At 56.1% G+C, this 25,807-nt stretch overlaps 7 protein-coding genes and 1 non-coding gene across 8 annotated transcripts; 3 read left to right on the forward strand and 5 right to left on the reverse strand.

Moving 5' to 3' along the window:
* The first annotated feature begins 720 nt into the window (after positions 1-720).
* On the forward strand, positions 721-2,700 carry MYCTH_2297364 (uncharacterized protein). The gene is made up of 3 exons (XM_003659817.1): positions 721-930; positions 995-1,074; positions 1,141-2,700. Exons 1-3 carry the CDS (start codon positions 834-836, stop codon positions 2,542-2,544), a joined length of 1,581 nt encoding a protein of 526 aa, XP_003659865.1. The 5' UTR covers positions 721-833; the 3' UTR covers positions 2,545-2,700.
* Positions 2,701-3,143: 443 nt separating this feature from the next.
* MYCTH_2297367 (uncharacterized protein) lies at positions 3,144-4,943 on the reverse strand. The gene has a single exon (XM_003659818.1). It carries the CDS (start codon positions 4,797-4,799, stop codon positions 3,270-3,272), a length of 1,530 nt encoding a protein of 509 aa, XP_003659866.1. The 5' UTR covers positions 4,800-4,943; the 3' UTR covers positions 3,144-3,269.
* Positions 4,944-5,768: 825 nt separating this feature from the next.
* MYCTH_2297369 (uncharacterized protein) lies at positions 5,769-7,611 on the forward strand. Its single transcript, XM_003659819.1, has 2 exons — positions 5,769-6,215; positions 6,274-7,611. Exons 1-2 carry the CDS (start codon positions 6,138-6,140, stop codon positions 7,390-7,392), a joined length of 1,197 nt encoding a protein of 398 aa, XP_003659867.1. The 5' UTR covers positions 5,769-6,137; the 3' UTR covers positions 7,393-7,611.
* Positions 7,611-8,833, reverse strand: MYCTH_2297371 (uncharacterized protein). Its single transcript, XM_003659820.1, has 3 exons — positions 8,748-8,833; positions 8,461-8,674; positions 7,611-8,197 (listed from the first exon to the last, which is right to left on the reverse strand). Exons 1-3 carry the CDS (start codon positions 8,778-8,780, stop codon positions 7,956-7,958), a joined length of 489 nt encoding a protein of 162 aa, XP_003659868.1. The 5' UTR covers positions 8,781-8,833; the 3' UTR covers positions 7,611-7,955.
* Positions 8,834-9,902: 1,069 nt separating this feature from the next.
* MYCTH_t36 lies at positions 9,903-9,976 on the reverse strand. Its single transcript has one exon. It is a non-coding gene; the product is annotated as a tRNA-Asn (tRNA).
* A 381-nt stretch (positions 9,977-10,357) lies between these two features.
* On the reverse strand, positions 10,358-17,661 carry MYCTH_92028 (uncharacterized protein; the record flags this gene model as incomplete). The annotated part of the gene is made up of 4 exons (XM_003659821.1): positions 10,358-10,822; positions 10,878-13,754; positions 14,814-17,156; positions 17,212-17,661. 4 exons carry the CDS (start codon positions 17,659-17,661, stop codon positions 10,358-10,360), a joined length of 6,135 nt encoding a protein of 2,044 aa, XP_003659869.1.
* Positions 17,662-18,147: 486 nt separating this feature from the next.
* MYCTH_2297374 (uncharacterized protein) lies at positions 18,148-22,425 on the forward strand. The gene is made up of 3 exons (XM_003659822.1): positions 18,148-19,173; positions 19,232-21,994; positions 22,085-22,425. Exons 1-3 carry the CDS (start codon positions 18,525-18,527, stop codon positions 22,294-22,296), a joined length of 3,624 nt encoding a protein of 1,207 aa, XP_003659870.1. The 5' UTR covers positions 18,148-18,524; the 3' UTR covers positions 22,297-22,425.
* Positions 22,426-22,976: 551 nt separating this feature from the next.
* On the reverse strand, positions 22,977-24,999 carry MYCTH_2297376 (uncharacterized protein). Its single transcript, XM_003659823.1, has 3 exons — positions 24,438-24,999; positions 23,318-24,253; positions 22,977-23,212 (listed from the first exon to the last, which is right to left on the reverse strand). The coding sequence occupies exons 1-3, from the start codon at positions 24,537-24,539 to the stop codon at positions 23,159-23,161; spliced, it is 1,092 nt and encodes a 363-aa protein (XP_003659871.1). The 5' UTR covers positions 24,540-24,999; the 3' UTR covers positions 22,977-23,158.
* Between the last annotated feature and the right edge of the window lie 808 nt (positions 25,000-25,807).

A 25,807-nucleotide genomic window follows, 5' to 3' on the forward strand; every position in this document is an offset into this window, starting at 1 on the left:
GCAGTTTGCGAGTCGCGGGTCGCGTGTTGTTATTACTGACATTGAGGTAATTTCAGGAGGCTCCAGCATTTGGGGGGGCCACCGCCGAAGCCGCAGCGAGAGCGCAGCCAGCCAATGACCCCCCGCCTGAGCAACTGGCACCCAAATCCGGGCCGTTTTCACTTGCGGCGGGGCCCCAGCGTGACCCCACGAGTCCATCGGAGCTAAACCAGTTGGGGAGCCCTATTGGAACCGACAAAACGTCATCCCCAAGCTCGTCCGGCGCCGCGGGGCGCCCGGCCACCTTTAAGAACCCACCAGGTGCTGCGCTCCAAAAAACCAATTCGCGCAGCTATCGTGGCCTGACGTTTCCCAGCCTGGTGCATCTGTGTTCTGTGGCTTTCATCATCCTCGCCTCGGTAAGTCGTATATCAAATGCAGCTCCCGGCTGCTGTTTTCTCTGGCGCAGAGACTACGAGACGCCGCTCTTACGTGCCCCGCATTAGCTGGCCGCGCCGCCAACCTGTGCCCCTCCATTACTCCCCACCAACAAGCACTCCATTCCGCAGCACTTCAAACAAGGCGGTCGGAATCTGCACCAGGAACTCCTGCGCAATACCCAATTAATATCTCTGAAGCTCGGAGCTTTTTTTCATCCCGGCTAACAAAACGCTCAAAAGACTCTCTTCCGTCACAGCGCGCGCTATCTCTCTTGGCCCATAAGTTCCCGCGCTCCCCTCGATCAGGCAATCCAGTCTTTCCCCACGGTGTCAGGCCACGAATCAGGGACCTGCGAGCATCCGCGCCCACCCCCATTTCCTCCCGCCGCTCCTCTCTCCACGCCGTCGCCCGCCATGGCCCTCGAAGCAGAGACGCAGGCGATCGTCGACCAGTTCGAGTTCTCGGACGACGATGTCAACAGAGCGGTTAAGGAGTTCCTTCGTCAGATGGGTACGTGTTCGATTCGTCCCTTCGTGCTTGGCATGTCGGCCGCCATCGCTGACAGGGTCCGAAGATGAGGGTCTGAGGAAGGATGGAACCAGCTTGAGCCAGATTCCCACGTACGTGACCGCAGTACCCAATGGTTCCGAGAAGGTCAGTATTGGAATGTCCAACATGCATCCCGACGGGCGTAGAGACAGACGCTGACGACGCGGAAAGGGTCTCTACATGGCCGTCGACCTCGGTGGCACAAACTTCCGCGTCTGCTCAATTCAGCTTCTGGGGAACAATTCCTTTAGACACACCTACAACAAGGTTGCCATCCCCAAACACCTCATGGTTGCCAAGACGGCGCAGGAGCTGTTCGCATTCCTGGCATTGGAGATCAAGAAGTTCCTTCAGGAGCACCACAACGAGGACTTTGAGCACCACATTAGACGCCGGATGACAGTGAGCGCCCCAGAAGGCTTCAGGGACGAGCACATCTTCCGCATGGGCTTCACCTTCAGCTTCCCGGTAAAGCAGGTTGGGATAAACAAGGGCACCCTCATAAGATGGACCAAGGGCTTTGACATTCCGGATGCCGTCGGCAAGGACGTCTGCGCTCTCCTGCAGGAGGAGATTGACAAGCTCCATCTGCCGGTGAAGGTGGCCGCGCTCGTCAACGACACGGTCGGAACGCTCATGGCGCGCTCGTACACCTCTCCCAACAAGCACGGCTCGATTCTGGGTGCCATTTTCGGCACCGGTACCAATGGTGCCTATATCGAGAAGCTGTCAAATCTGAAGAAGGGCCTCGCTGGCGAGTATGACGATACGACGGGCCACATGGTTATCAACACAGAGTGGGGATCGTTCGACAACCAGCTTAATGTCTTGCCCACCACGAAATGGGACGATGCTTTGGAGAAGGGCAGCATCAATCCTGGCTACCAGATGTATGAGAAACGTGTCTCGGGAATGTTTTTGGGAGAGATTCTGCGCTTGGTCACTCTCGAGCTCCACAACAACCCCAACGTTTCGTTCTTCAAGGACGAGAACTCCAGCTTCAACGATAGGGGTTCGGTTACCGTCATCGACAGAGATTCGCCGCTCTACAAGCCGTGGGGTGTCGACACGTCCATCATGTCGACTGCGGAGGCGGACCACGACCCCGAGCTTTCGGCCCTCCGCCAGTCGCTAGAGAAGGACCTGAAGATCTACGCCCCGGCGTACGAAGACGCCCTGGCGTTCAAGCGGATCTCGCATGCCATTGGTCGCCGTGCCGCCCGTCTCGCTGCCGTCGCCATTGCCGCCGTCGTTATCCAGACCGGCAAGCTGGACGACCCGGAGCTCCTGGGCGAGGAGATCGACATTGGCGTCGACGGCAGCCTCGTAGAGCATTACCCGGGTTTCCGCTCCATGATCACCGAGGCTCTAAAGATCACCGAGGGCATCGGAGAGAGCGCGAACCGCATCAAGATTGGCCTTACCCAGGACGGGTCCGGCGTTGGCGCTGCCCTCATCGCGTCGGTTGCTGCCAGCATGGAGAAGAACACCAGCAACGTGGATTACATCGGCGAACTGCGCTCGACTGTCAAGGCGGAACCTTCTGCCGTGGACGAGAAAGCCGCTTCCGACTAGGAGTCCTGGGTGTGGCCTGCTCCTACCATACTTTTGCAAAAGCGACTAGGCAGATGCTGTGATCTCATGTGATGGGAGAGCCTCAGCGCACTTTACAAGGCCATATCTAGTTATGTTATCTAGTGTGGCAGTCAAGCAGTTGCTCCTCCTGGGGCTGGGGTGCATTGCACGGCGTGTACGATTTTCCATTGTTTTTTTCTATCGGTTGGGGTGGTGGTTGGGCCTGGGCAACGGAGCAGCAGCGAAGTCGTCTTGGGCTTTTACTTGCATGGATCATTAATTTGGACTCTTCTGGTCGCACGCATCCTGATATGATTCCATGTACAAGAAAGGGGCTTCAGGTCGGGAGCGGGGAACTGGGGGACGGGACTGAAACTAGGGTAGCTAGCGTTGACTTCTCACTCCGTAGGTCTCAAGCTCAAGGTATGAGGCAGGATGGCTTACTAGTACAATCAGCAGCGAAGCAAGCATAGAAGTTCAGCGCGTCGCCCTCGCCTTGCCGAAGATGAAAACGGCCTTTGGACCACTTCTACGGCGGCACGAACAACATTTCGCACGCCGGTTTATAAATTCTCTTTCATTTTTTTATAACCCGTCTCCTGTCTCCGATCTGAAATGACCCAACTCAATCCCAACAACCTCAACGCTAAACTACCCGGTTTCTCGACCCATACATAACCCAACTCCCACCATTCCCCATCCCTTCCCGTAATATTTGTCCAAAACTATGCCCCAAACGCAGCGGAAGGATACGTCCTTTCCCTCTTCTTCCTAGCCGTCGAGCTGCTCCGCGAACCGCTGCTCGCCCCCGACGCGGCTCCCGCCCCGGCATGGCTGTTGGGACTCAACAGCCCCTGCAGGTCGGTGGTGCTGCTGCTGCTGCTGCTGCTGCTGCCGCCTGTCTTCCTCTTACCGCCGCCGTTCGAGCTGGGCACGACCATGTCCGGGGGCAGGTCGTTCCACTCTGTCTGCGGGCGCGTGTTCTGGTACGAGATCGACACCGATGATGACGCCGACGATGCTGCTGTTGACGTAGTGGAGGGGGCGGGGGAGGGTGACGCGGCTGCTGCGAGGCAGCGCGTGGGCGGTGGTGGCGGGTTGGAGGAGTTCCGGGTGGTGGTCGCGGACGCTGTGGCATGTGCGGCTGCTGCGGCTGCAGCTGGTGCTGCAGCTGGTGCTGCAGTTGTTGGTGGTGCTGCTAGCGGCGCCGAGGATATCGGGGGGAGATTGACGGCTGCTGCGAGGACGGACTCGGGAGGGTGAGGCTGCGATGCAGCAGCTGAGGCGGCGGAAGACGGCTTCGTATCGGCGCCGTGCGGGCCAGTGACTGTGATGCCCGACGCGGTCTCAGACGCGCGCGTGCTTGCGGCAGAGGCAGCGGCAGCGGCAGCGGCAGCGGCAGCTGCGGGCCCAATGTGCCGGCGCACAACCCACGCCGAGTCAGGCCGCAGCTTGAAGTAGTACCCCTTGACCGGCTCGCTGCCCTCGCGGGCGAACCCGCGCGCCTCGTACCACCTGAGACCCTCCTTGTTCTCGGTCCAGACGTGGGCATATATAGTCCGGGCGTCGATGTTGCTGCCGGCTTCCGGGAGGAGGCTGGCGCTTGCGATGATGTGCTCGAGCGCGGCGGCGGCGAGGCCGAGGGAACGGTAGGGGGAGAGCAGGGCGAGGGATTGGATGTAGATTGCGTGGTACGGCGTGTCGGGAGGTACGCTGGACGGCTTCTGAGAGTGCGTAGGGACGGAGGGTTGGGGGAGCGGTCTGCCTTGGGCGTCGAGGAACGGGTTCGGCTCGAGACGGCAGATTAGACCGCCGATGACCTTGGGCGTGTCCGCGTCGGAGTCCTGCCAGAGAATGGCACGCGAGAAGAGGCCCGATGAAAGAGGCTCAAGAGCCCTGGCATAGAATGAGTCCGGGTAAGGGACCGGGAGAAGCAGGGAGTTGATGCGCCGCAAAGCGGGTACGTGTTCTTCCGCTAGCGGCACAATGGTTGCGCCCGAGGGGATGGACGGCGGTGATGGGAGGACCGGGACACCGTTCGGGGGAAGGGTAATTGGTATTGTCACGGGCTGTACCGCGGCCGAATCCGGAGGCGGAGGGGGGGGGGGTGGTGGTGGTGGCGGCGGTGGTGTTGATGTTTGCTGTGTCGTAGCATTGTTGTGTTGCGGCGGGGCAGTCGATGGCGGGGCAGTATATTCAGGCTGGCGTCGCGGTTGAAAGAAGGAGCGGATTGAGGATTGCTGAGTGCGCTGCATTGTTCAACGAGGATGTGGGAGTCGGCTACATGACCAAGTCGTGGAAAGGAGAAAATGTTGTCGGCAGGTGAACTTGTAAAGCCTCTACTGTGTATGGCCAAGTAACAGCCTCCGATCTTTGTTGATGCCCCTGGGACCCCTGCTCGGCCAGCGGCAGAAAAGCGGATCCGCCCGATAGATCGATGCCAAACACCGCGCCGCTCAGCATCCCGTCCTCTCGCCCCACCGCAGCTCCGCTAATGGCAATTATACGGATGTACGGACTACTCCGTACAGTACATGATATCACGGGAAAGTTGGGCCAGCTTGAGCTTGAATGATTGTGAAAACTGCTGCGTACATGCGCTATACTTTCTCCTTGTGCACTAAGATCCTCGTGCATACTAGGCTGATTACATTTCGCAAGTAAGGTAATGGGAGCAGTGAGAGGGCAAAATAGAAATGCAAGAGGTTTGCGCTTTCAGGAAAAAAAAAAAAAAAAAAAAAAGAAGGGGGAAAAAACCCTGGATTAAGACTTGTCGTTTGGTCTGCCCACCCTGCCTGCCAATGTTGGCAGTATGATTATGGACAAGACCGTAGGCGGGATTGAATTGGCTTCCGCGGCCACAACAGGCGTCTCTCTCTCAATAGGTTTTGTTAGGGGATAGCCTTGCCCTACTTCATATTGTTGTTTATAACCGACAATAGAAACTAAACTACTCGTATGGTGTGCGTGCGTCCTATTGAGTTTTGACGCAGCGCAAATGCTCCGTGCTATTTTCCCCCCTCGTCCAAATAGGCAAAGTGGTGGGCCATTCAAGGTAGGACGGTGCCGCTGTAATCCGTAAATCAGATGTAATTCAGGGATTGTGAGGTCCTGCATTTGCGGTGCATTACGCCAACTGCCCGGTGCGTTCAACGCCTAACAAAACGGCGGCTGGTGGGCTGAGAGAGCTTTTCCCTCGACTATCCTACCTTAGTCAATCATTCCAACTCCTTCCGACCGGATACCCACTCAAACCGTCGGGTAGAGAATCGCCGTCAAACATCCACTGTTGGCGATAAAGACCCCCGGCGGATCGCTGCTTGGGTGACGCAAATCGTTCGATTGACTTTTCTTTGTTTTCCCGACGTCTACTGCCCAGGTGCAACGGTCACCGGGCGGAGCGAGCTTGCTGCAGCCGAGCGCGGGTCTGAGGCCCGTCGACCTTCTCCGACCGCCGAGGCCCCAAAAGTCGGAGCCGTTTCAATTAAAAGGCTGGGAGGTCCTGGCCTACCTTCCAAACACACCCACAGCGCCCTCCCGAGACGGTTCAATCTCCTCAAGCATCGAGCAACCCCCCCCCACACACAATCACAATGTCCGCCGAAGGAGGGGAAACCGGCAAGGCCGGAGTTATCGTCGCGCAAGACGGGGCGCCTCCCCTGGACAAGCTTGTGAGTTGTGGCAGTTTGCGCTCCGGCCCTCCGCGATATTGACTTGATCCCCATCCAGTCCCACGCCGTTGTCGACGATCTATTGTATAACATCGTCCACGACCTCCTGCTCAAAGTGCACCGAGACGAGAAGATTGCGCGCGCAAACACGGCCGCCATCAAGGTGGAGAAGCTCGCAAAGAACACTACGGATGGCACAACGGACCCCAGCCCCGATGTCGAGGTCGAAACGGATGCAGCTATATATAAGGAGGGGAAGGTGATGCTGAAGGGCAACCCGCTCAAGACGACCAAGGAAATCCTGTGCCCGAAATGCCACCTCCCCCGACTGCTGTACCCCACGGACGGCAAGGGCGCGAGGAAGCCGGACCCCGGCGTTATCTACTGCAAGAAGCACCCCTACATTGAGAAGGCGGGCTACGACATTTACGGGCAGACGTGGGTTGCGCCAGGGCCGGGCCGAGGCAAGAAGAAGAAGGATCAGAAGCTCGACCCCAATGACCCGAGCTCCCCGGCGCCCGGCGAAGGAAGCGCAAAGGACCGGCCGTCTAACGTGCTGAGCTTTCCCAGCGCGACGTGCCCCAAGTGCAAGAGGTGCATCCTGGTGACGCGTTTGAACAACCACATGGGCGGATGCATTGGCAACAGCGGGCGCAATGCCAGCAGAGCGGCCGCGCAGAAGATTAGCAACGGCAGCAACGGGGGCAGCCAGAACAACGACAACACCCCGCCCGGAAGCCAGAAGGGCACGCCGCGACCCGGAAGCCGGGGTGCGAGCCCCAGGAAGCGGGACGGTGACGAATTCGACGAGGATGGGGAGGACTCTGACCAAAACAATCCCAAGAAAAAGAAGATCAAGCCGAACTCGCTGACCAAGAAGGTCATTCTGAAGGCCAAGAGTTCCGCCGCACTCGGCAATCTGAAGAAGGACAAGGTAAAGCCTAGCTCGATGCTCAACGTGGAGCAAACGGTGGACGACGACGACGACGCAAAGGACTCGACGGTGCAAGTGGCGCCGAAGAAACCGGCGCCGATTTCAAAAAGCGCCTCGCCAACCAAGAAGATCAAGCTGGGAGCGGCGAAGCCACGGTTGCCCTCGCCGGCCGGCAAGAAGGTTAAGAAGGATCGCGACTTGGAGAGCGAGTCTTCGGGGACTCCGTCATCGCCGCCTCGCTAACTCGGCGGCCGGTCGATGGCCAGCTCTGTCGACTTCAAATTGTTGTTTCCCACTTCGCATCGACACTTGCTTCTCTCTGCGCATCACATTGGTCACGGTTCGGAAACGTTTCGCATCATTGCCCACGGTGGGCTGGTCCGGGTTGGCGGCGTTCTCTGCATTTGCGTTCATCGGCTCCGGGCATTTACGGGACATGACTCTTGTACTATTACGACGAAGAAAAAGGAGCCTCAGCGGGCGTTACATGCAAGTGGTCTGGTTGGTTGTATACACGGAAGAAGAGGCAGTCGGACGGATTGATTTATTTACTTTGCTGTCTGCTGCCCAAGTCGTTTTTTTTTTCCCAAGGCGTATGATACATGGAAGGTCTTTTTCTCTAGGGACTCGCATCGCTGTACAACGTGATCAGCGCAGGCGTTTCCCATTTACGTGTACATATGTGTGCACCGGAATACGGATGGGTCAAAGGCACGAATGTGACATACACAACTACCTTCTCCTTGTCCGTGCCAGTCACGACCTCGTACTTCACACCAATTAGTTATTGGTCCAGTTGCTGCGGTCTAAACCTCTTCCTCCTGGGTCACGACGTAGGCCCTGACGATTTTGACCTCCGTCTTGGGCCGGTCCTCCGCGTCGGTCGGCACCAGGCCCATCCGCTGCACCACCCGAATACCCTTCTTGACCCGCCCAAAGATGGTGTGCTTGCCGTCCAGCCACGGCGTGGGTGCCAATGTGATGAAGAACTGGCTGCCGTTGGTGTTGGGGCCTGCGTTGGCCATGCTGAGGATGCCTGCGCCCGTATCTGTGTATCGCGCCGGCCGCCGGCGTTGGTTAGTATGCTTCTCTTTCCTACGTGGAGATTTTTTCCCGGTTTTTTTTTTCTTCACTGGTCATCACGGGGCACTTTTGCCCGCCTACCACACCACGATGCCCTCTTTCCTATTCATACAACGAGGGGGAAAAAAGGAGAGAAAGAAGGAAAGAAGAAAAGAACCAGACGAAGGGTAGGGATGGGTGTTTATCAGATATGCGACAAACAAACAAGAACGTCAACAAAACACATACGCTTCAGGTCGCTGCGGATCTCGTCCTCGAACTTGTCGCCGTAGATGCTAGTCCCGCCGCGGCCCGTCCCCGTCGGGTCGCCGCCTTGGACCATAAAGTCCTTGATGATGCGGTGGAAGATGGTATTGTTGTAGTAGCCGCGCGAGGCGAGGGCCGCAAAGTTCTGGCACGTCTTGGGCGCGTGCTGGTTGTAGAGCTCGACGATGATGGTGCCCTGTGAATTTGGGCGCGTTAGCCCGGTGTTCGCTTCTTCCATGGGTAGTTGGAAAGAGATTGGTGGTCCATGCCATGGAGGTCTCTAGAGCTACGTCGGTTGCCATGTTGAGGACTGCGAGTTTCAGAACCGTGGGATGTCGGTGCTGTTGAAATGCTTTTGTAAAAGTCGAGCGAATGAACAACCTCGTCAGGAACTATTACTGGTGAGACCCGACTTGTGCTCTATTAATCATAGACTAATGAATCGCAAAAGAGGCGCGATGATGTAAAATACCGAGAGATACCTCGCGGTGGTGAGGTTCATGGTGAAGCTCTTGGAAGGTGAGAGGGAAACTGTATCAGACTGTATTAAGTGAAACTTACGGTATTAGCGTATACCGAGCAATCACGTATTGTTACCTAACTTCAAGCATATCCATCCAAGACGGCGACCCCTTTCTAGAAAAAACACTCAAACATGGTGCAGTGTCTTGGTTTCAAGACTAGTCATCGTTTCTTATCATGCACTGAGGTAGCACACCTGGGGGCTTGACCTGACCAGTCTTAGGGATTTCTCAAATACCTGCGGCGATCACGGCATCTATCAGCTTGACAGCCAATATCAGTGGCGGAGCATCCTGCCGCGCTTACAGCGCCGATGAGGTAGGCAATCTGGGTTAATGGTGACGTTAGTCCGGATTCTTGGGTGAACAGGTAACGAGGAAGAGATTCGGCCGAAGCCACTAAAGGGCCACCCCCCCCCACGACAAACGGGAGGAATGGCCGAGATGCTTGTTCCGCCGTTTTCCTATTCGGTTCATCTTCTGCTAGCTGAGATCCGACGAGGTCTGCGTGTGTTTACACCCCACTAGCCATTTGAGCCTTCAACCGAGCACTCGGGCTTGATTCGCCCTCGGCCCCCTAGGGCTCTTGAGATCTGCCATGAGCATGACCGACGACAGTACACTTGCAGTGAGCAGCTGGATGGGAGAATGTCTGCAAGCATAGAGCATGGTGGCCACGGAAAATCCGCTATTTATTTAGTATGAGGGAGTTTCGAGTCTCGACATTTGTCCGAATCAAGGCGCTGGTTTGAACACGGAACGAAGCACGAAAAAGAGTTACTAAAGGTACAGAAAACTGCGGCAACGTCGGTTCCTGCCCGCAGTTCCAGTTGGAGGGGAGAGGGCGGAGGTCACCAAACCATTCAGAAACTGAAGGAAAAAAAAATGCATCTGACAGCGTTTCTCCTCCGGGAAGGCTCGAACTTCCAACCTCCTGATTAACAGTCAGACGCGCTAGCCAATTGCGCCACAGAGGATACTGGCCAAGGCTCAGTTGTTTCTTCGCAGAAAGACAAAATCCTATCAGAAGCAAGCAACTGAACCAACTTTTCCCAGCACTTCCAACGCTCATCTCCTTACACAAGTTCGAGGCATTCGCTTCAATGATCAGCTGTAAGGGACAGAATGTATGAACTCTAATCGATTCGTTGCTCAATTACGTAACATGATATCATGAATTCGTAGCTCAATGCCCTGGCCTCGCGGCACATACGCAGTAATCGCGTACGCAGAAACATTTCAACCAAACCCGCAGCTCCGCCCCGACAATTCCGTTCCAAATGCAGAACCCGCCCGACCCGTCCGACAATGCCTCGCTGTCCGGACAAGCCGATGCCTATCCCAAATTCCAGCCCTTCTCACAAGAACCCCTTTGTCATGGAAGGTACCCGACTAAGGCTACTCTTCCTCTGCGGAATGCTGACCGTCTCGTCGCCAGTCCAGCCCACATGCCTGTTCCTCATACTCCCGCCAAAGACGCTCCCGGCTACTGACCCAGCGTTGCTACCCTTCTCCACCCTCAGCTTCCAAGCCTCCAACTCGCGCTCTAGCATTAACGCGCGCTCCTTCTCCTCGCGAAGCTCGCGCTCTGCCCGGCGCGCCGACAGTTCGTTGTTGCTCTCGGACGCCTGCAGCTCCTCGATGGTCTTGAGTAGCTTGTCCATCTTGTCACGCATGCGATTAATGTCCTCGGTGAGCTGCCCATTTTGCTTGTCCTTCCGCTCAATCTGCGACTGCAGGTCCTTGACGATGCGGTCGACGTTGCGCACAGAGCGCTGCGACTTGTTGCGCTCCGTCTCCTGCTCCTCGAGCTGGGACTCAAGCTACCATAGACAGGTTAGACATGATCGAGTACAAAGGGGCGGGGGGCGGGCTTACCTCTTGAATGCGCTTATGCAGGAACTTGATGTCGTGGCTGGCCGTCGAGTAACCCTTAGTCTCGAGATCGATAAGCTTGAGCTGGGCCTCGTTGAGCGACTTCTCGAGGGCTGCTTTCTGCTTGAGCAGCTCGGCGCTCGCCTCCCTCTCTGCGACGATGTCCTTTTGGATTTCCGACACAAGCGACTCAGCACGGCGCATCTTCTCCACCGCTGCGGCTGCGATGTCTTCTTGTTGCGCAAGCCCTGCCCTAAGCTCGAGAATTTCCTTGTCGATGCTGGCAGCGTTGCGAAGCGACGGGCTCTCACTCTTGGCAAGCTCTTCAAGACCGGCTTTGGCTTCCTCCAACCGAGACTCGATGCTCCGCTTCTCGCGAAGAAGGCTGTCACGGTCGGCGGTAATCTCATCGACTGTCGACCGGAGGGAGCGAACTTGCGACAGGAGTGACACGATCTTGCCCTGAGCCTCGTTGTGAGCAGCAACCGCCTCATCCCGCGAAGCCACCACATCAGCGAGCGTAGTCTGCAGACGTGCCTTCTCTTTGGACCATGTGGAGCTGTTAAGCACTTCGTCATCCCACTTGGACCGCAAATCATCGAGCTCTTCGCGCAGCCTCGCAATCTCCGCCTGCTTGAACAACTTCTCCTCTCGCGCGAGATCCAGCTCCTTCGTGAGAGTGGCAAACTCGGCCTGGTACTTCTTGCGTAGCTGCTCCATGCTCGACTCCTTGTCCTCAATGTCGTTCGCTCGCTGATTGCGGTAGTCCTCGAGTTCGTGCTGCAGTCTCTTCTTCGCCTGAATTGCGGATTCCAGGTCCGTCGACATGTCCTCCAGCTTCTCCTCGAGTCTCTGCGTCTGTTGCTGCAGATCCTCAATGGTGTCTTCGAGACGTTTCCTCTCCGCCATCATCTCTGCACAGCTCTCCTCCGCCTCCTTAGCCTGGGACTTTGCAAACTGTTCGGCACGGCTCGCTTTAAGCACAGCGAGCTCGGCCTGCTCCAGCTTGCTAAAGTACTCATCCGCACGGCTCTTGTAAAGGTTGAGACTAGCAGTTACATCGGCAAGCTTAGAGCTCTCGGCGTCCAGGCGAATCTGGAGATCGGCGTACTCCTGCAGCAGCTGGACGCGGCTAGCTGCCTCTTGCTCTCTCGCGAGTGACATCTCCTGAAGGTCTGACTTGGCGTCGCGGTAGTCCACTTCGAGCTTCGCACGGTCATGCCTCAACCTCTCCAGCTGGCCCTTCATCTCTGTCAACTCCGCGATGGCATCATTATGGCTATGCAAGAGCGCCCGGCGAGAATCCTCCTGGCTATGGAGGAGTTCAAGAATCTCTTCGTGAGACTTCGTTTGAATGTCCCGGAGAGACAGTTCACCGCTATGAAGGGCTTTCTCCAGAGCCGAAACCTGCTTCGCCGACTCGTCGAGCAGATCCTGCAGCCGCCCGTTTGCTTGCTCAAGCTTCCGCACTCGGCTACTGTCATCAGGGTGCACATCTGAAGCTGGTACTGAGCGCTCCAGTTGGCTCTGGAGGTGCCGATTTTGCATTTGTGCAATCTGAAGTTGGTTTTGCAATTCCTCGACCTCTGCCTTAAGATCCATGCGATTGTTGAAGCTCAGAATGTCTGCAGTCTTGTCTGAGCGAACCGAGTCAAAAAGATGATCATTTTCGGCATTTGCAAACCGACGTGGCGGTGTCGATGTATTCGAGTAGTGGCGAGCATTAGGCTTGGAGTGCTTCTGTGTCGGCGACGTAGTGAACGGGGCCTCACCGATGCTAATCTCTTCCAGGCCACGTCTAGTCGGAGAGCCGTTCCTGGCAGCTCTGAGCTCTGCTAGCTGAGCCTCGGCGTTGGCACGGCCAGCTTTTTGAACACGCAAGTCTTGTTGCAGTTCCTCGATCCTTCGAACCAAATCGAAGTTCTTGTTGGAAAACGAATCAGAACCGCCATCTGAGCTAACAAGAGGCGCCGCCTCTGGGTCAACGACTTTAAGCGCGTTTAGCAGTTGAGCCCTCAGTTCCGCAAGCTCTGCATCCCGGGCATCAAGGGTGGACTGTAAGGCGCGGACAGTTCCTTGAGCTTGCGCCCGCAGTTGCTTCTCCGATTCAATGGTGCGGTTCGCCTCTGCCAACTGAACCGTGAAGTTCGACGAAGCCTTTTCGGCATTGCGGCTGCTTTGAACCTCTCTGGCTACCTCGTGGTTGAGGTCTTCAAGGTCAAGTTGCAGCTTCTCGAGCCGCTTCTCTAGCGAAGCAATGGTGAGATGTGAGTCACCAAGTTGCTTGTTGAGTTTGGCGTTCTGCTCTTCTAACTTTGCCTTCTCACGTTGCAGAGAGAGGACCTGACCACGAGAGGCCTCGCTTGCTCTCGATGCCGACCGGGCAATTTCGAGCCCCTTTTGCTGCAGTTTATTGAGCAGCGCCCGATTGTCGTTCTCAGAGGCAGCAAGTCGACTCTTTACGGTTTGGAGCTCGCGCTCCATCCGCTCCTTTGCCTGGTCGTTCTTCAGTCCAAATTCGCCGGACTCGAGAATCAACTTGTTTAAGTCTTCGACTTGGCGATTGAGCTTGGCGCACTCTTCTTCAAACCACCTGAGTCGCTCCTGAGCCGCCTCGAGGTCTTTACGGAGACTTTCCTCACGTTCTCTTGCGATCTTGAAAGCAGCTCGTTCTCCAACAATCTCGGCTTCGCGCCGGGCTTCCTCCGCCTGGATCTTGGCGGCACGAAGCCGCCGGATTTCCTCGCGAGCTTCGTCACGTTCTTTTTCCGCCGTAGCCCGAGCTTCCATGGTCCTCCGGAGCTTATCTTGCTGGGCGTAGAGCTCTTTTTCAATGGTGATTTTCGATTCATTCAGGTGGTCGTATTCGTCCTTCAAGGTCTGGTATTTGTGTTCACCAAGCAGCTGGACATCGTCGCGTGACTGGCGCTCCCTGCTGAGTTCCACCTGGGTCTTGTACAGTTCATCCTTAAGGTCCCTGATTTGAGCTTCAAGGACCTGCCTGTTCTCGTCGGCTTGGGCGTCTTCAGAGAGCCGGGCTTCTAGAAGCCTCTTTGCATCCTCCGCCTCCCGCTGTAGCTGAGAGTGCTGGGATTTCATTGCCGATAACTGGGCTTGAACCTCGCGAAGTCTGTCAGCAGTCTTTTCTCTCTCTGCGCTGAGACTCCTATTCTGGTCTTCAAGACTGCGCCGCTCAATCTCCAGCTTCCGCTTGTCTGAGCGAAGCAATGCGAGTTCGCTCTCCTTCTTCCTGACCAGATCCTCATAGTCTGTCGAAGTCTTGGACAACTGAGCCAGCTGCTGCTGGATTTCGCGGTTTTCGGCGCTCAGTTGAGAATTCTTGCTCCTCGACGATTGCAGCTCCTTTTGAGCGGTCATCAATTTGACCTCAAGATCTTGATCTGTCTTGAGCAGCTTGGCTTCGAGGTCGCGAACCTTGCGCTCCTTGAGCGAGAGTTGGCTCTGCAGCATCTTGATCTCGCCCTCAAGGGCAGCCTCCTGCTCGCTGCGTTCGGACTGAGCCTTGGTAATATCGTCGATGGCGCGCTCAAGGTCCTCAACACGGCCAGCGAGTTCAGACTTCTCATGTTCCAATCTCGAGATGATGCCGGCTGCTTGTTCAAGCTGTGTACGACACCGCTCCACATCCTCTTCCGCTCGTTTCTTGGCCTCGAGCAGGCTATCCAGCTGGTCCTCGAGCTTCTCTTGATCCTCCAGGGCACCGGCCAGCTTATCCTCCAATTCCACCTCCCGGAGTTGGAGTCGTTTGAAGATCTCTTCCTTGTCCAGTGCCAGAGCACGTTCGCTCTCCAGGGTTTGCTGGATTCGGAGCAGCTCTGCATGCACATTCCTTCGTTCGTCTTCGAGTCTCTGTCGATTCTCTTGTTCTTGGAGCATTTTCTCATTAAGCTGGCGGATCATGTCGTCTCGCTTTTTTACTTCAGCCGCAGTTCGGGTCGCGCCCAAGAGGGGCTTCATCCTCACAAGCAGCTGCCACCATGGATTATCGCATAGATCGATGTACACCTGGAAATTTCGCTGGATAACCCTGGTGGCCTCGGCTCGGTAAAGCCTTTTGAACGCAATCCGTCGTTGCATGTAACCCCGAGCGACTGATTGGAACTTGGACATGATTTCCGTGATGAGTGCGTCACGTTGCTCCTCAAGCTCAGCAAGGACGCCAGCACGGAAGAACACCTTGGTCAGACCGATCCGATAGAGAGACTTCTCTAAGCCAAATTTGTCCAGCATGATTTTTGCCGCCGCCTGACCTTCGATATAACCTTTGGGCATGTCTCGGCAAAGCACCTCATACCGCTGGCGGAATTCGGCGAACGGGAGCCTGTTGGGAAAGCCCGTACGAGCAATACGGATGCCCTCTAGCACACCGTTGCACCGTAGTTGGTCCAGGACCAAGGGCCCACTGAACTGCTTCGGCCTCTTGGTGTGGTTTGGAAGAATACATCGAACGAAGTGCGGATGTGTCAGATGCAACTGGCCCATGAGACTCGTGAGTTGTTCCTTGTGTCTTTGGGCCACCGTTCGAAAGAGACCTTTCTTCACCCTACTCCTCATACCGCCCGTCTCATCGTCATGGTCGGCACAGTCAGCGAAAAGGTTGGCGACATGTTTATCGGCTGAGGCGGCAAGCAGGCGGGTCAAGTTATCATTCAGAGGGTCTTTGTTCTTCTCCAGCCAGCCTTCGGTGGTGTACTCAACCTCCGCAGCGTAATGTGTGAGGATGAAACCCTGTCCCAGCCGAGAAGGCCGATACTTTTGTGACTTCTTATCCCACAATGAGTTTAGCTTCTCGGTGAAGGTTTTGTCGGTGGCTTTTGGCATGACGCAGTCTTCGTCCAAGCACGAGAAGATACCGATCGGGTTGGAAAGCTCAATCAGGTCGATTGTCGGTTGCAGGTCTTTGCCAAAATCGATAAATTGCCACTCGATTTGCTCCCTGGCATACTCCTCTTGCTCCAAAACAAACATGTGGTGGTTGAAAAACTGCTGCAACTTCTCATTCGTGTAGTTGATGCAAAGCTGCTCGAAGCTGTTGTGCTCAAAGATTTCGAATCCCGCAATATCCAACACACCGATGAAGCGGGTGTCATCGAGGCCCATGGTCGCACGGTCGAGCTGACGGTTGATTCTGGTCACCAGATCGCCAAACCCCCGTTCGTATATGCCTTTGGCGAGGGCATCGACGCTGAAGCGGACTTGCTCCGGCGTCTGCACCTTCTCAACCCATTCCTTGCCTGCTTTTACCTTGGGGTGCAGCAACCCGCGAAGGAAAGGCTCAAGGGGCACACCAAGCAGCTTGCAGACTTTGGCAGCAACTTCGTTGGCCTCTGGCGCGAGGCGAGCCTGGTCTGCCGATCTGCTCTCCTTGACAACGGAAATGTTGCCAAGGTGAAGCACAGCGGCCACGGTGCGTAGAATGGACGCCTGCTCCTCGTCGGAAAAGCCCATGACCATGAAGGCCTCCATCAACGTTTCCCACTCGTCCCGGTCGGACACGCCTGTAATGATCTCTTGCCCGTCCCGAGTGTAGACGAAATCGCCAACGTCCAAGCCGTCAAGAAAGAAATCTTTCTTTAGCGCCTCGTCCGCGCCCTTGAGCAGCTGGTAGAAAATGTGATAGTTGCGCTCCTGGCCGTTGATCCTTACGACCCGGGATTTTTCGAGGAGATACCAATCGATGAAAGCTCCAGCAATTGATCCGTCGCGGTTGAACTCAATCCTGATGAACTTGCCGAATCGAGACGAATTGTTGTTTCGCACGGTTTGTGCATTTCCAAAGGCTTCGAGGATCGGGTTTGCCCTCAAAATCTGGGCTGATAGGTTCGAGTGCTGTTTCGCCCTGCTCTTCGCAGGCGCCTGCGATTGAGCAACTGCGGCAAGGTACTGGATGACCTTCTTGGTGTTTTCAGTCTTCCCGGCGCCGGATTCGCCGGTAACTAAGATGCTCTGGTTCTCATGTTCGTCGACCAAGTTGCGGAATGCTTCGTCGGCCATGGCAAATATGTGCGGCTTGTTGTCCTCCCTGCTTCTGCCTTTGTACATGTTGATGTACTCGTTGGTGTATATTGGAAGAGGAGCGTAAGGATTGACTGTCACAAGGAACAAGCCTGAGTAGGTGTAAATCAGGTCGGACATGTACCGTGTGTGCAGGTTGTGGACGACGGAAGCCTCGTTCAGGTGAGTAAGCTCGGCCATGTCGTTCGCCTTGTCAAACTTGGCTGGATTGACCTTGTCGACGCTCTCAGCATCGACTTCTCGTTGCTGTTTCCTCGTGTCAGTGAAATGCGCTACTTAAGACTCTCCGCGGCGCACTCACGCTACCGTCATCACACTGAACCAAGAGCCGGTTTCCCTCCAGCTCTTCTACTACCCAGCCTTTGACAAAAGCCGTCTGCGGGTCCTTAAGCCAGACATACTTTTTGCCTGAAAAGTCGTTCTCGCCCTCAATCCCTTTGACAATGTCGGTGGGTTTCCGCATGTCTTCGGTTTTAAGGTAGGACGGCGCAAAAGTGGTTGAGCTCGGCGTCCCTTCTCGTGATGTGCCGCGGGCATGGCCATTTCGGACGGGTGCTGGCGACGTTAATGTTGTCGCCGCCTTGAAATTGTGTGAGTTTTGGGATTGCGTCCTCGAGTGGGTAGGTGGGGAAGGCGTCCCCGTTAGGAGAGACGGTGATGAGGGAGCAATGACAGATTTTGGACGGCCAAGACCACTCGAACCAGTCGAGGTTGAGGCGTTCCTCGCAAAGGGATTATTGCGGACCGACATGGTGCGTTCGTGTCGGCAGGTCACGAATGCAAGAAGTCATGGAATATTGTTCGTGAAAACTGTCGTAGTTCTGCTCTGATCGGAGTGCGGAGCATGTAAACATTCGGAAAAAGGGCGTCCTGTGCAAGCGATGCCGGCTATGCAATAACCCAATAGGAAAATGCTGGGATCGCACTGGCAGAGAAGTAAGAGAGAAAATGCAACGGATAGACCCTTGATTTTTGTCAAGTTCCTTTTTCGATGTCTAGGTCAGGCATCGACGAGGGGAAGGAGCGTGATTCTTGGTGGGCAAACGGGTGCCGCCCAACTGGTTCACAGTTGCCCGGAGCACATCCTGGTAAGTAAACAAACTGGGCCTGGCAACTGCAACCCTTCGGCTCCTGCCTGATGTCAGAGGTTGAACCGTGCACGCCACCCCGGATTCGGACTAGTGGATTCGCTCGAGGGCTGGACCATCTTTTCCATCAACTGACGCGCGCGCTTCAACGCATCGCTGCCAACCCGACATTTGCAACTGCGCAAAAGTGATCAACACCCCCGATAATTCGGCAAGGTATTCCTAAGCAGAGATTAGGCTTGTCCTCGGTCTGTTGCTGAGATCTCTTGCATCGCGTGTCTTTCAACCCAAAGACCTTAGAGTGCGGCTGCCGTTTTGAAGTGCTTAGATTCGGGCGCCGCACCACAACTACACTAACGCCGACGAGTAGTCTCTCTTTCTTGCGACAGAGCTCTTGGTGTCTCCGATTCGACCAACAGCGTTTTCTTTTCCGACACCCTGGGATTGCCCCGCAACGTGCTTTTCCTGGCCAACTCCGTGTGTACGGCCGTCGAGATGCCCGAACTCTAGCCACAAAATCACCGCCATGTCCCAATACCCGCCTCCGTATGGCTACGGCCAATATCACGGCCAGCCGCCACCTCAAGCATACGCCTATCCAAACGTTCCCGGTTATCCTGCGTCCGCAGCCATTCCCTACAACCCCTCCATGACCCCATCACACCACGATGCGTCGCAGGCTGCTTACGGTATGAATTTGACCCATATACCTGGGCTTGGGATGGGAGGGGCGGCTCCAGTCAACACCTATGGCACCTTCGCGTCGGGTGCTGCGTCGTGGAACCAGCCCAATGGACCTCCAGTTCCGACATCAAACGCACCCCTCCCGACACATGGCGCAAACCATTTTAACTTCGACGGCCCTCCGCCCAGCTCTTCCGGTGCTTCGAAATCTGCTGTGCCGCCTTCGACTCAGCCCGCGCAAGGACCGCAAGGACATCCACGCCCAAGCGCAGCTGTTGAGATGGAAGAAGGCGAATTGAGCGAGGGTCAGTTCGAAGACCTCTACGAGCCGCGAGAAGACGCTTCTGATGCGCCCGCGCAACCCATTGACAAGCCCGTACCTTTACCGGCTGCAGAATCGAGTCAACCGGCCAGCACTGCCGACACTCCCGACGGAGGGTTTTATGGCACTGATGAAGATGACGGTGGTAAGGATCCGAGGGGTCCTGAAGGTACGTCCCACGGTTTCTGCTTCCTTTCGCGACAAGCTCATGAAACTGACGAGCGCAGGCCGTGAGCGTTCGGCGTCCTACTCGCCCTTTTTATCCCCACGGGAGGTTCAAAGTGAGATCCCAACACCGCAAAGGGTGGCGGATCAGGGACCTCAAACAGCCTCGGCTCAACCAGACGTGGGGACGCAGAACTCGACCGTCCCAGGCCTGCGGTCTCCGGCTCAGGCTTCGACAACGGCCTCTGCCAACAATACTTCTTCCAAACTCGAAGGTCCCGCATATCAATCGCAAGACGACCCACTGAACTCGTTCAAATCCCTTCAAGAGGCCAAGAAGGAGGCGCAGAAGGCTATCCTGCGGTTATGGCCATTGGGTGTTAAATACCAGAATTACATTGACGAAGGGTTTGATGAAAAACTAATCAAGGGGCTCTTCCTTGACCTTCATCTCGGCATGCCAAAGGCAGCTGCCAGCCCGCCCGATGCGCCATCTAAAGCAACACAACCGCATCAGGGTGGCGGAACTGACTCGAGCAAGTCAAGCCAAGCATCCAACCTGCAGCTGCAGGCGACTACTGCCGCAAAGGAGACCTCCTCCACGTCGGAACAGCCACAGAAGGGCGAAGAACGTAAGGACCGCATCGCACGGCTCCTTGCAGCGAAAGCAGCGAAACCACCAGCGGCGCTGAACCCGCCCAAACCCGCTCCAACAGCTCCCGAGAAAGCAGCTCCGGAGAAACAGCAGCCGGAGACTTCGTCAGCAGCGCAGACGTCAACTGCTCCTCGAGGCAAGACGTGGGGCGAGAAAGAACGCTTGCTTCAACAGAAGATAGCTGCTTTGCAGAAGGCTCGAGAAGCCCGAAAGTCTGCAGAAGCCACAGCTGGCGCGAAGGCTGTACAAGGGGAGGATAGTAATAATGGGACTCTCAAACCCCAAGGAGTTACGACAGGGAGCCCCGCTCTGCCATCTATCCCGACAGGCCCTCGAGCACCCAACGGAGTTCAACGGCCGGCCAACTCCCAACCAGCTCTCTCCCAGCCTCACCCCTCTCTCTTCGGCTTAGCCCTGACACCGAACGGTCCACAGATCACTTCGAACCAGCGCAAGCGCCCAGGAGCATTAGACTTCGTCGACTATCCATCTGGGCCGAGCGCCGCCAAGCGACCCTTTGCCCAACCTCGCCAAGAGACCTCGCTTATTATTGATGTTAGTGACGAGTCTGATGACGGGGAGATGGAGATGGATATGGACATGGGCTCGCCGATCGAGGAGACAATGCCGGTTCAAACCGGCGGCATGTCCAGTCAACGTGGACCGGTCATCCGTGACTTTCCGCCGCTGACAGATAGTTCATCCAAACGCCAATTGTCGAGTCCTGCGCCTTCTGTAACACCGCCTGGGGGGCGAGTGAACCGGACAACGGAGCTGGATCTGAAAGAAAAAGCCATACAAGAGATGAGACGGAAGATCGCCCTTGCAGAGGCGAAGAGGAAGGTCAAGCAATCCGCAGGTGGTTCGGTCACGCCAAATCGGTCAGAAACAGAGAACAAGGTGGGCGAAGGTCCTCGGCCGCCGTTGACCCAAACGACCGAATCCACAAGCAGTCAGGGTGGCTCGGAGAGGGGTTCTTCTGGACCTACACCGGAACCGTCGACAGCCAAACCGCCCAAGCCATCCGAGACACACCTGGACCCGCTTCAGCGAGCTCAACGCCGGGGCCGTATCATGAGCCTTGAAATTCCCCGAGTCGAGTCTTCCCTCTCAGAAAAGATGAAGCGGTTAAAGCAACTTCAAGACGAAGAAGAACGGCTCAAGGCCGAAATTGAGAGGAGCATCGCCGAGCAGAAGAAGCTAGCTGCAGAATTGCAACAGCTCGACACAGCTTCGCCTTCCACCGAGGCTGCGAGGCCAAACGGATCAGAGGCAGGGGATGGTGGAGGTCAACCATTCCAGTCACAACCCCGAGAGACGTCGAGCGATTGGCAGGAAGATGAATCTTCCGTTTCGCAGACAGGAAGCGTGACAGCAAATGCCCAGACGCGCCGATCTTCGTTTACCCAATCCGTGTCTGGCGAAAAAACTGGCGATGGACTGAATGAAGGTCAAACCCCGAGCAATCAGTCGGAAGAGCGGCCTGCTGCTCACGATGGCGACGGCTGTATTGGAGGCCGTGCGATGAGTGACTCCGCCGACCATCCACACGAAAGAACGACAGAGACAGAGACATCTCCACCAAAGAGCGATGCGGTTGTCCAAGGAAATGCCGGGGATTCGCCAATCCCTTCGTCAGCACTAACGCCAGCCGCAAACAATGCTGCTGCCTCTGATGTGCCCGAACAACTGGGCAGTCCGAATGCCGACGAGACCACACCGATGGAATTAGAGTCGCAATCGCCTAGCCCGCAGGCGCTGGAGCATGCCAGCAGTGCCAATGCGGAGTCTCCGGCACCATTGCCCGACCAAATATCAGGACCCGCGCAACCCCGAGAGGCAGCGCAAGAGATAGAGACCGAAGTCGCAGGAGAAGTACATGTCGTTTCTTCCCCTGCCACTGGGACCTCGGGGCTGACGGAGCAGCAGGTACAGGGTTACCCAGTGTCCAAATCCGAGAGCACGTTGAAACCATACCAAAGCCCGCTTCGCTATTTCCACGCATACCGGTTCCATCCAGAGTACCCAAAAGCAGTTGCCGGTGGCCTGAGGTCTTTGACTTACAGCAACAGAATTGACCCCGACAAGGAGCTGTGCCCTTCCGAGCTTACTGGAGAACAGTGCCCAGACAATTGCGAGTATCAGCACTTCAGCTCCATCAGTGCACCCGGTGAGTCTAACCGGACCATTACTAGACTGCTAACATCAGTCCTTCAAACCCCCCCGGTAGAAACTGACTTTTGGCACTTTGACCTTCCAGATGACCAAATCCTCCTGGAGCTCGGAAATTCCGACGACTTTACTGGCGACCAAAAGAGCGGGTTCATCCAAGGCCTGCGGGAGCTTCTCCAGAAATTCAAGGCCGATAAGGTCAAGGACTTCGACACTATAGCGCGCGGAATCGTTGAATTCCGCTCCCGGTTTCTCGGAGACAAGTCCAAGGTGCTCCGGTTGGAGGGTGTCACCATCTGATATAACCCCTATTCAGCTGGGATTTTGAACTGGACAGTGGCAAGCCCCACGTCACCAGCCCAGTTCTGCGTGCCCACTCGACAGTAGATTTATTACCAGCTTCTTCATTCTTTCCCCCGTGCGAGTTCTCCAATTGCACGTTTGGCGTTCGGCGTTCGCTGGGACGGTCTCTGCCTTCTGTGTTGGGGCGTCTTGCACCATGCCCGCTGGTGCACGTTCGACTTTGGTCGAACAGGGACGCAAGAGTCCCGTGGGACATCAGGATGAGTGTTGTAGGAATGCGATACCCAGCTTCGTCAAAGCTTGTAAGAGTCGGTCCAGGACGAAGAGGGAGGGGCGAGGGCCTGGCGAAGAAGCAAGAAGCATCCGATCAACGTTGGGAAGAGTCTCGGCTACTTGAGAATAGCCGGTGGAGCAAGGAACGGGCGACATGATGTCCGTCAGCTGCTTCGCGGAAGCGGAGAGATATGAGCCGGAGCATAATGCACCGTATGCCATCCCGTTGTGGTTCTACGAGATCGAAGACCCAGTTGGTTATGACCGATAAACACTTAGTTCATGCTTGCGAATCAGCCTTGGCCTTATTGCGTCTGCCTCGTGGCGTCTGGATCTGAGGGTCAGAAGAATGGTTGACACTTTGAAGCTCAACAACGATTGCCAGAGAAGGAAATGCCTACGCGAACTTCATGCAAGCTCTTCTTTTTCTTTGCGGAAGGACATGGCGTGCAAAGCGCTTCGCTCTGCTGGGCTCGTTCTATTGAACAACGGCTGCGGTACTAGGTCTAATTCACCCAAATCCAAACATGCACCAAGATTTACAAGCAATATCATATCCTAATAGTCTAATCGAGGTGTGCCAGTTTTACAATTTCGACTCGTTGCCCTTGGCAGCGGGCTGCTGGAGACGGACGAGCCCCTGGGTAGCGCAGTTAGCAAAGCTCTCTCTCCCCCCCCCCTTCTCACCCTCTCTGGGCCAGGAGAAAAAACACAAGGCAGCAAGGAAAAGGGAAAGAGCTCATACCTCTTGGACGCAGGTCGCGAGCAGCGTCCCGTCCTTGCTGAAGATCTTTTGCATGACCACGGCCCTCTCGTCGCCGGCCCAGGGGCTCTCCATCTCGGTCAGCATCCACTCGTCGGCGCGGACGCGGCGGGGTTCGTGGAAGTAGATGGTGTGGTCGAGGCTGACCATCATGCCGATGACGGGGCGGCCGGCCATCTCGCGGGGGTCGTCGCCCATGCCCTCCCACTGGTGCACGGTGCGGATCTTGGCCTGCAGGTCGGCCGGCAGGCGGTCGTACTCCTCGGGCGGGAAGGGGAACCGCCAGAGCCGGTGGATGCGCGTGATGGTGCCGATGAAGTAGCTGTCGGACACGTACGCGAGCGCCTCCAGCTGCGCCGCCACCCCGCCGCGGATCCGCCCCCGCGCCCGCACCCACTGCCGCGTCTTCTTGGACCCGGCCTTGTCGCCGCCGTCCGCCCCGTCGCTGACGATCTCGATCTTGGTCCCCTGGAACGGGCCCTGCGCCATCACCTCCGGCTCGTCGGCGTAGTCGTCCGGGGGAGGCCGCAGCGGCTGGCCGTCCGGCCCGCGCGGCATCTCGCTCGCGTGGCTGACGGTGCGGACGCCCCCGTTGTCGTTGCTGCTGCTGCTGCTGCTGGTGGAGGTGGGGGTGTCCCGGACAAAGGAGATGGTGGTGGTGAAGATGCAGCGGCCGCGCTGGCGGGCTTGGACGGTGCGGGTGGCGAAGGAGCGGCCGTCGCGGACCTGCTCGACGTGGAAGAGGATGGGCAGCTCGGAGGAGCCGGCCAGGAGGAAGTAGCAGTGGCAGGAGTGGACGAGGAAATCCGGCGCGACGGTGCGCTGCGCCGCGGCCAGGCACATGGCGATCACGGCGCCGCCATAGATGCCGCGGGCTCCCGGGGGGTGCCAGGGCTGGCGGGCGTTGGTGAAGATGTTCTGTACAGGTTGTCAGACTGAGCGAGGGATGTGCAAAAGGTACTACCAATCAAGAAATTGCAATAGGAGAGAAAAAAAAAAAAAGGGGGGGGGGGAGGGGGGAGGAACCAGGGACTCCGGATGAGCACACGGCGCAGTACGTATGCACAAGGGGTATAGCTGCGTGCGCAGATGTCAAACTTACAGGACCCAGGACGGCCAGCTCGATCACCTCCAAGGCATTTTCAATCTGCGCCTTGTCGGGGTCCTCAGGAGGCGGCCGGAGCAATGTTGGACGGTCAGCCATCGTTAGTGTGAAGCCCGAAGCCCGATGTGGCCGGCCGAATGCAAGTCGGGCGGCGCTTAGTGGTCCTTGCGACGAAAGCAGCAGTTCCCGTCTACTCTGCGATCCTGAAGTGAGACGAAGCGACAGCAGCAGGACGGCAAGACCGAGTCGTCGTCGATGTCGGCGATGTGCAAAAGCGGTTAGCGGCTGAGATGCGAAGGGCACTGCGCTGGCCACGCTAATTGTTTGGTTAAACCACGTGTATTCCGTGCTCCAGAAAGGCGCCCTGGGTTTTTTCGTTTCTTTTTCTTTTCTTCTTTTCTTTTTTTTTGTCGACGCAATTCGCATGAACGTACGGATTCGAGGCCGAGATATCTATGGATGCTTGCGATTGATGCCATGTGGTACAGGGGCTGCAAAGCCCCACGCTCAGTTGCCGAGGTCTATCGGCACCGACTAGTTGTCAGTGATCGGAGCCAAGGAGGCCAAGAAGCGGGCCTAATGTCCCGAACTCCGTGCCATAATCCGCTGTGTCACGTCCATTGTTAGACAAGCTGGGCGCAATGCAGTTGGGACTTTGGTACTGTAATTACATACCTCATAATCATTCTTCAGAAGAATATCAATATTGCAGTCCTTTCATCGTTTAATGGCGGCATGCACCCATAAAGAACTTGCCAACCTCACGACTACCTGTATGCACTCTTAGAAATCATTAAGGAAAAAAAGCGCTCGTATACCTAATTGGTAAGCGTAAGGCATAATTACTGCGTAATTAACGTAGGCGAAGGAGAGGAAAGGGATCTAAGGTGTCTACTCAAATGTTTCCTTTCCCATGTTTCTTGACATTTCGATCGAGGCTTTCTCTGCGGAGAATGATTATTGCAACGGAGTAAAGTGATTAATAATTAATTAGTCAACAAGCAACATGGCGCAGCACAACTACACAGGTCACGACAAACACGCTGCCGTGCTCTTTCCCCCTCTGCACCCCTCCGACGCCTTTCCCTGAGGAAATGCCTTAGACTGTGTCAGAAGCTGTAGAGCTTCTAAGAGTATTAGCCACATACGTGCCACAGCGTATAAGGCGTCGTTGCCAACGCTTTGGCCAGTTCCTTTGTCTATAAATATCAGTCGTTTTGTCTCCTTTATAGATAGTCTTAACAAGGCACTGTCTCCTTCGTATAGCCACCTACTATAAACTGCTTTTAACGCTCCCGAAGCTCCCACTACGTTCGGCAGTTATAAGCCTGGCGCCTTGACTACTCCTTTACCGACGTATCTTTAAT

This window comes from Thermothelomyces thermophilus, chromosome 1 (genome assembly GCF_000226095.1).
Source record: "Thermothelomyces thermophilus ATCC 42464 chromosome 1, complete sequence".
NCBI classification, from domain to species: domain Eukaryota; kingdom Fungi; phylum Ascomycota; class Sordariomycetes; order Sordariales; family Chaetomiaceae; genus Thermothelomyces; species Thermothelomyces thermophilus.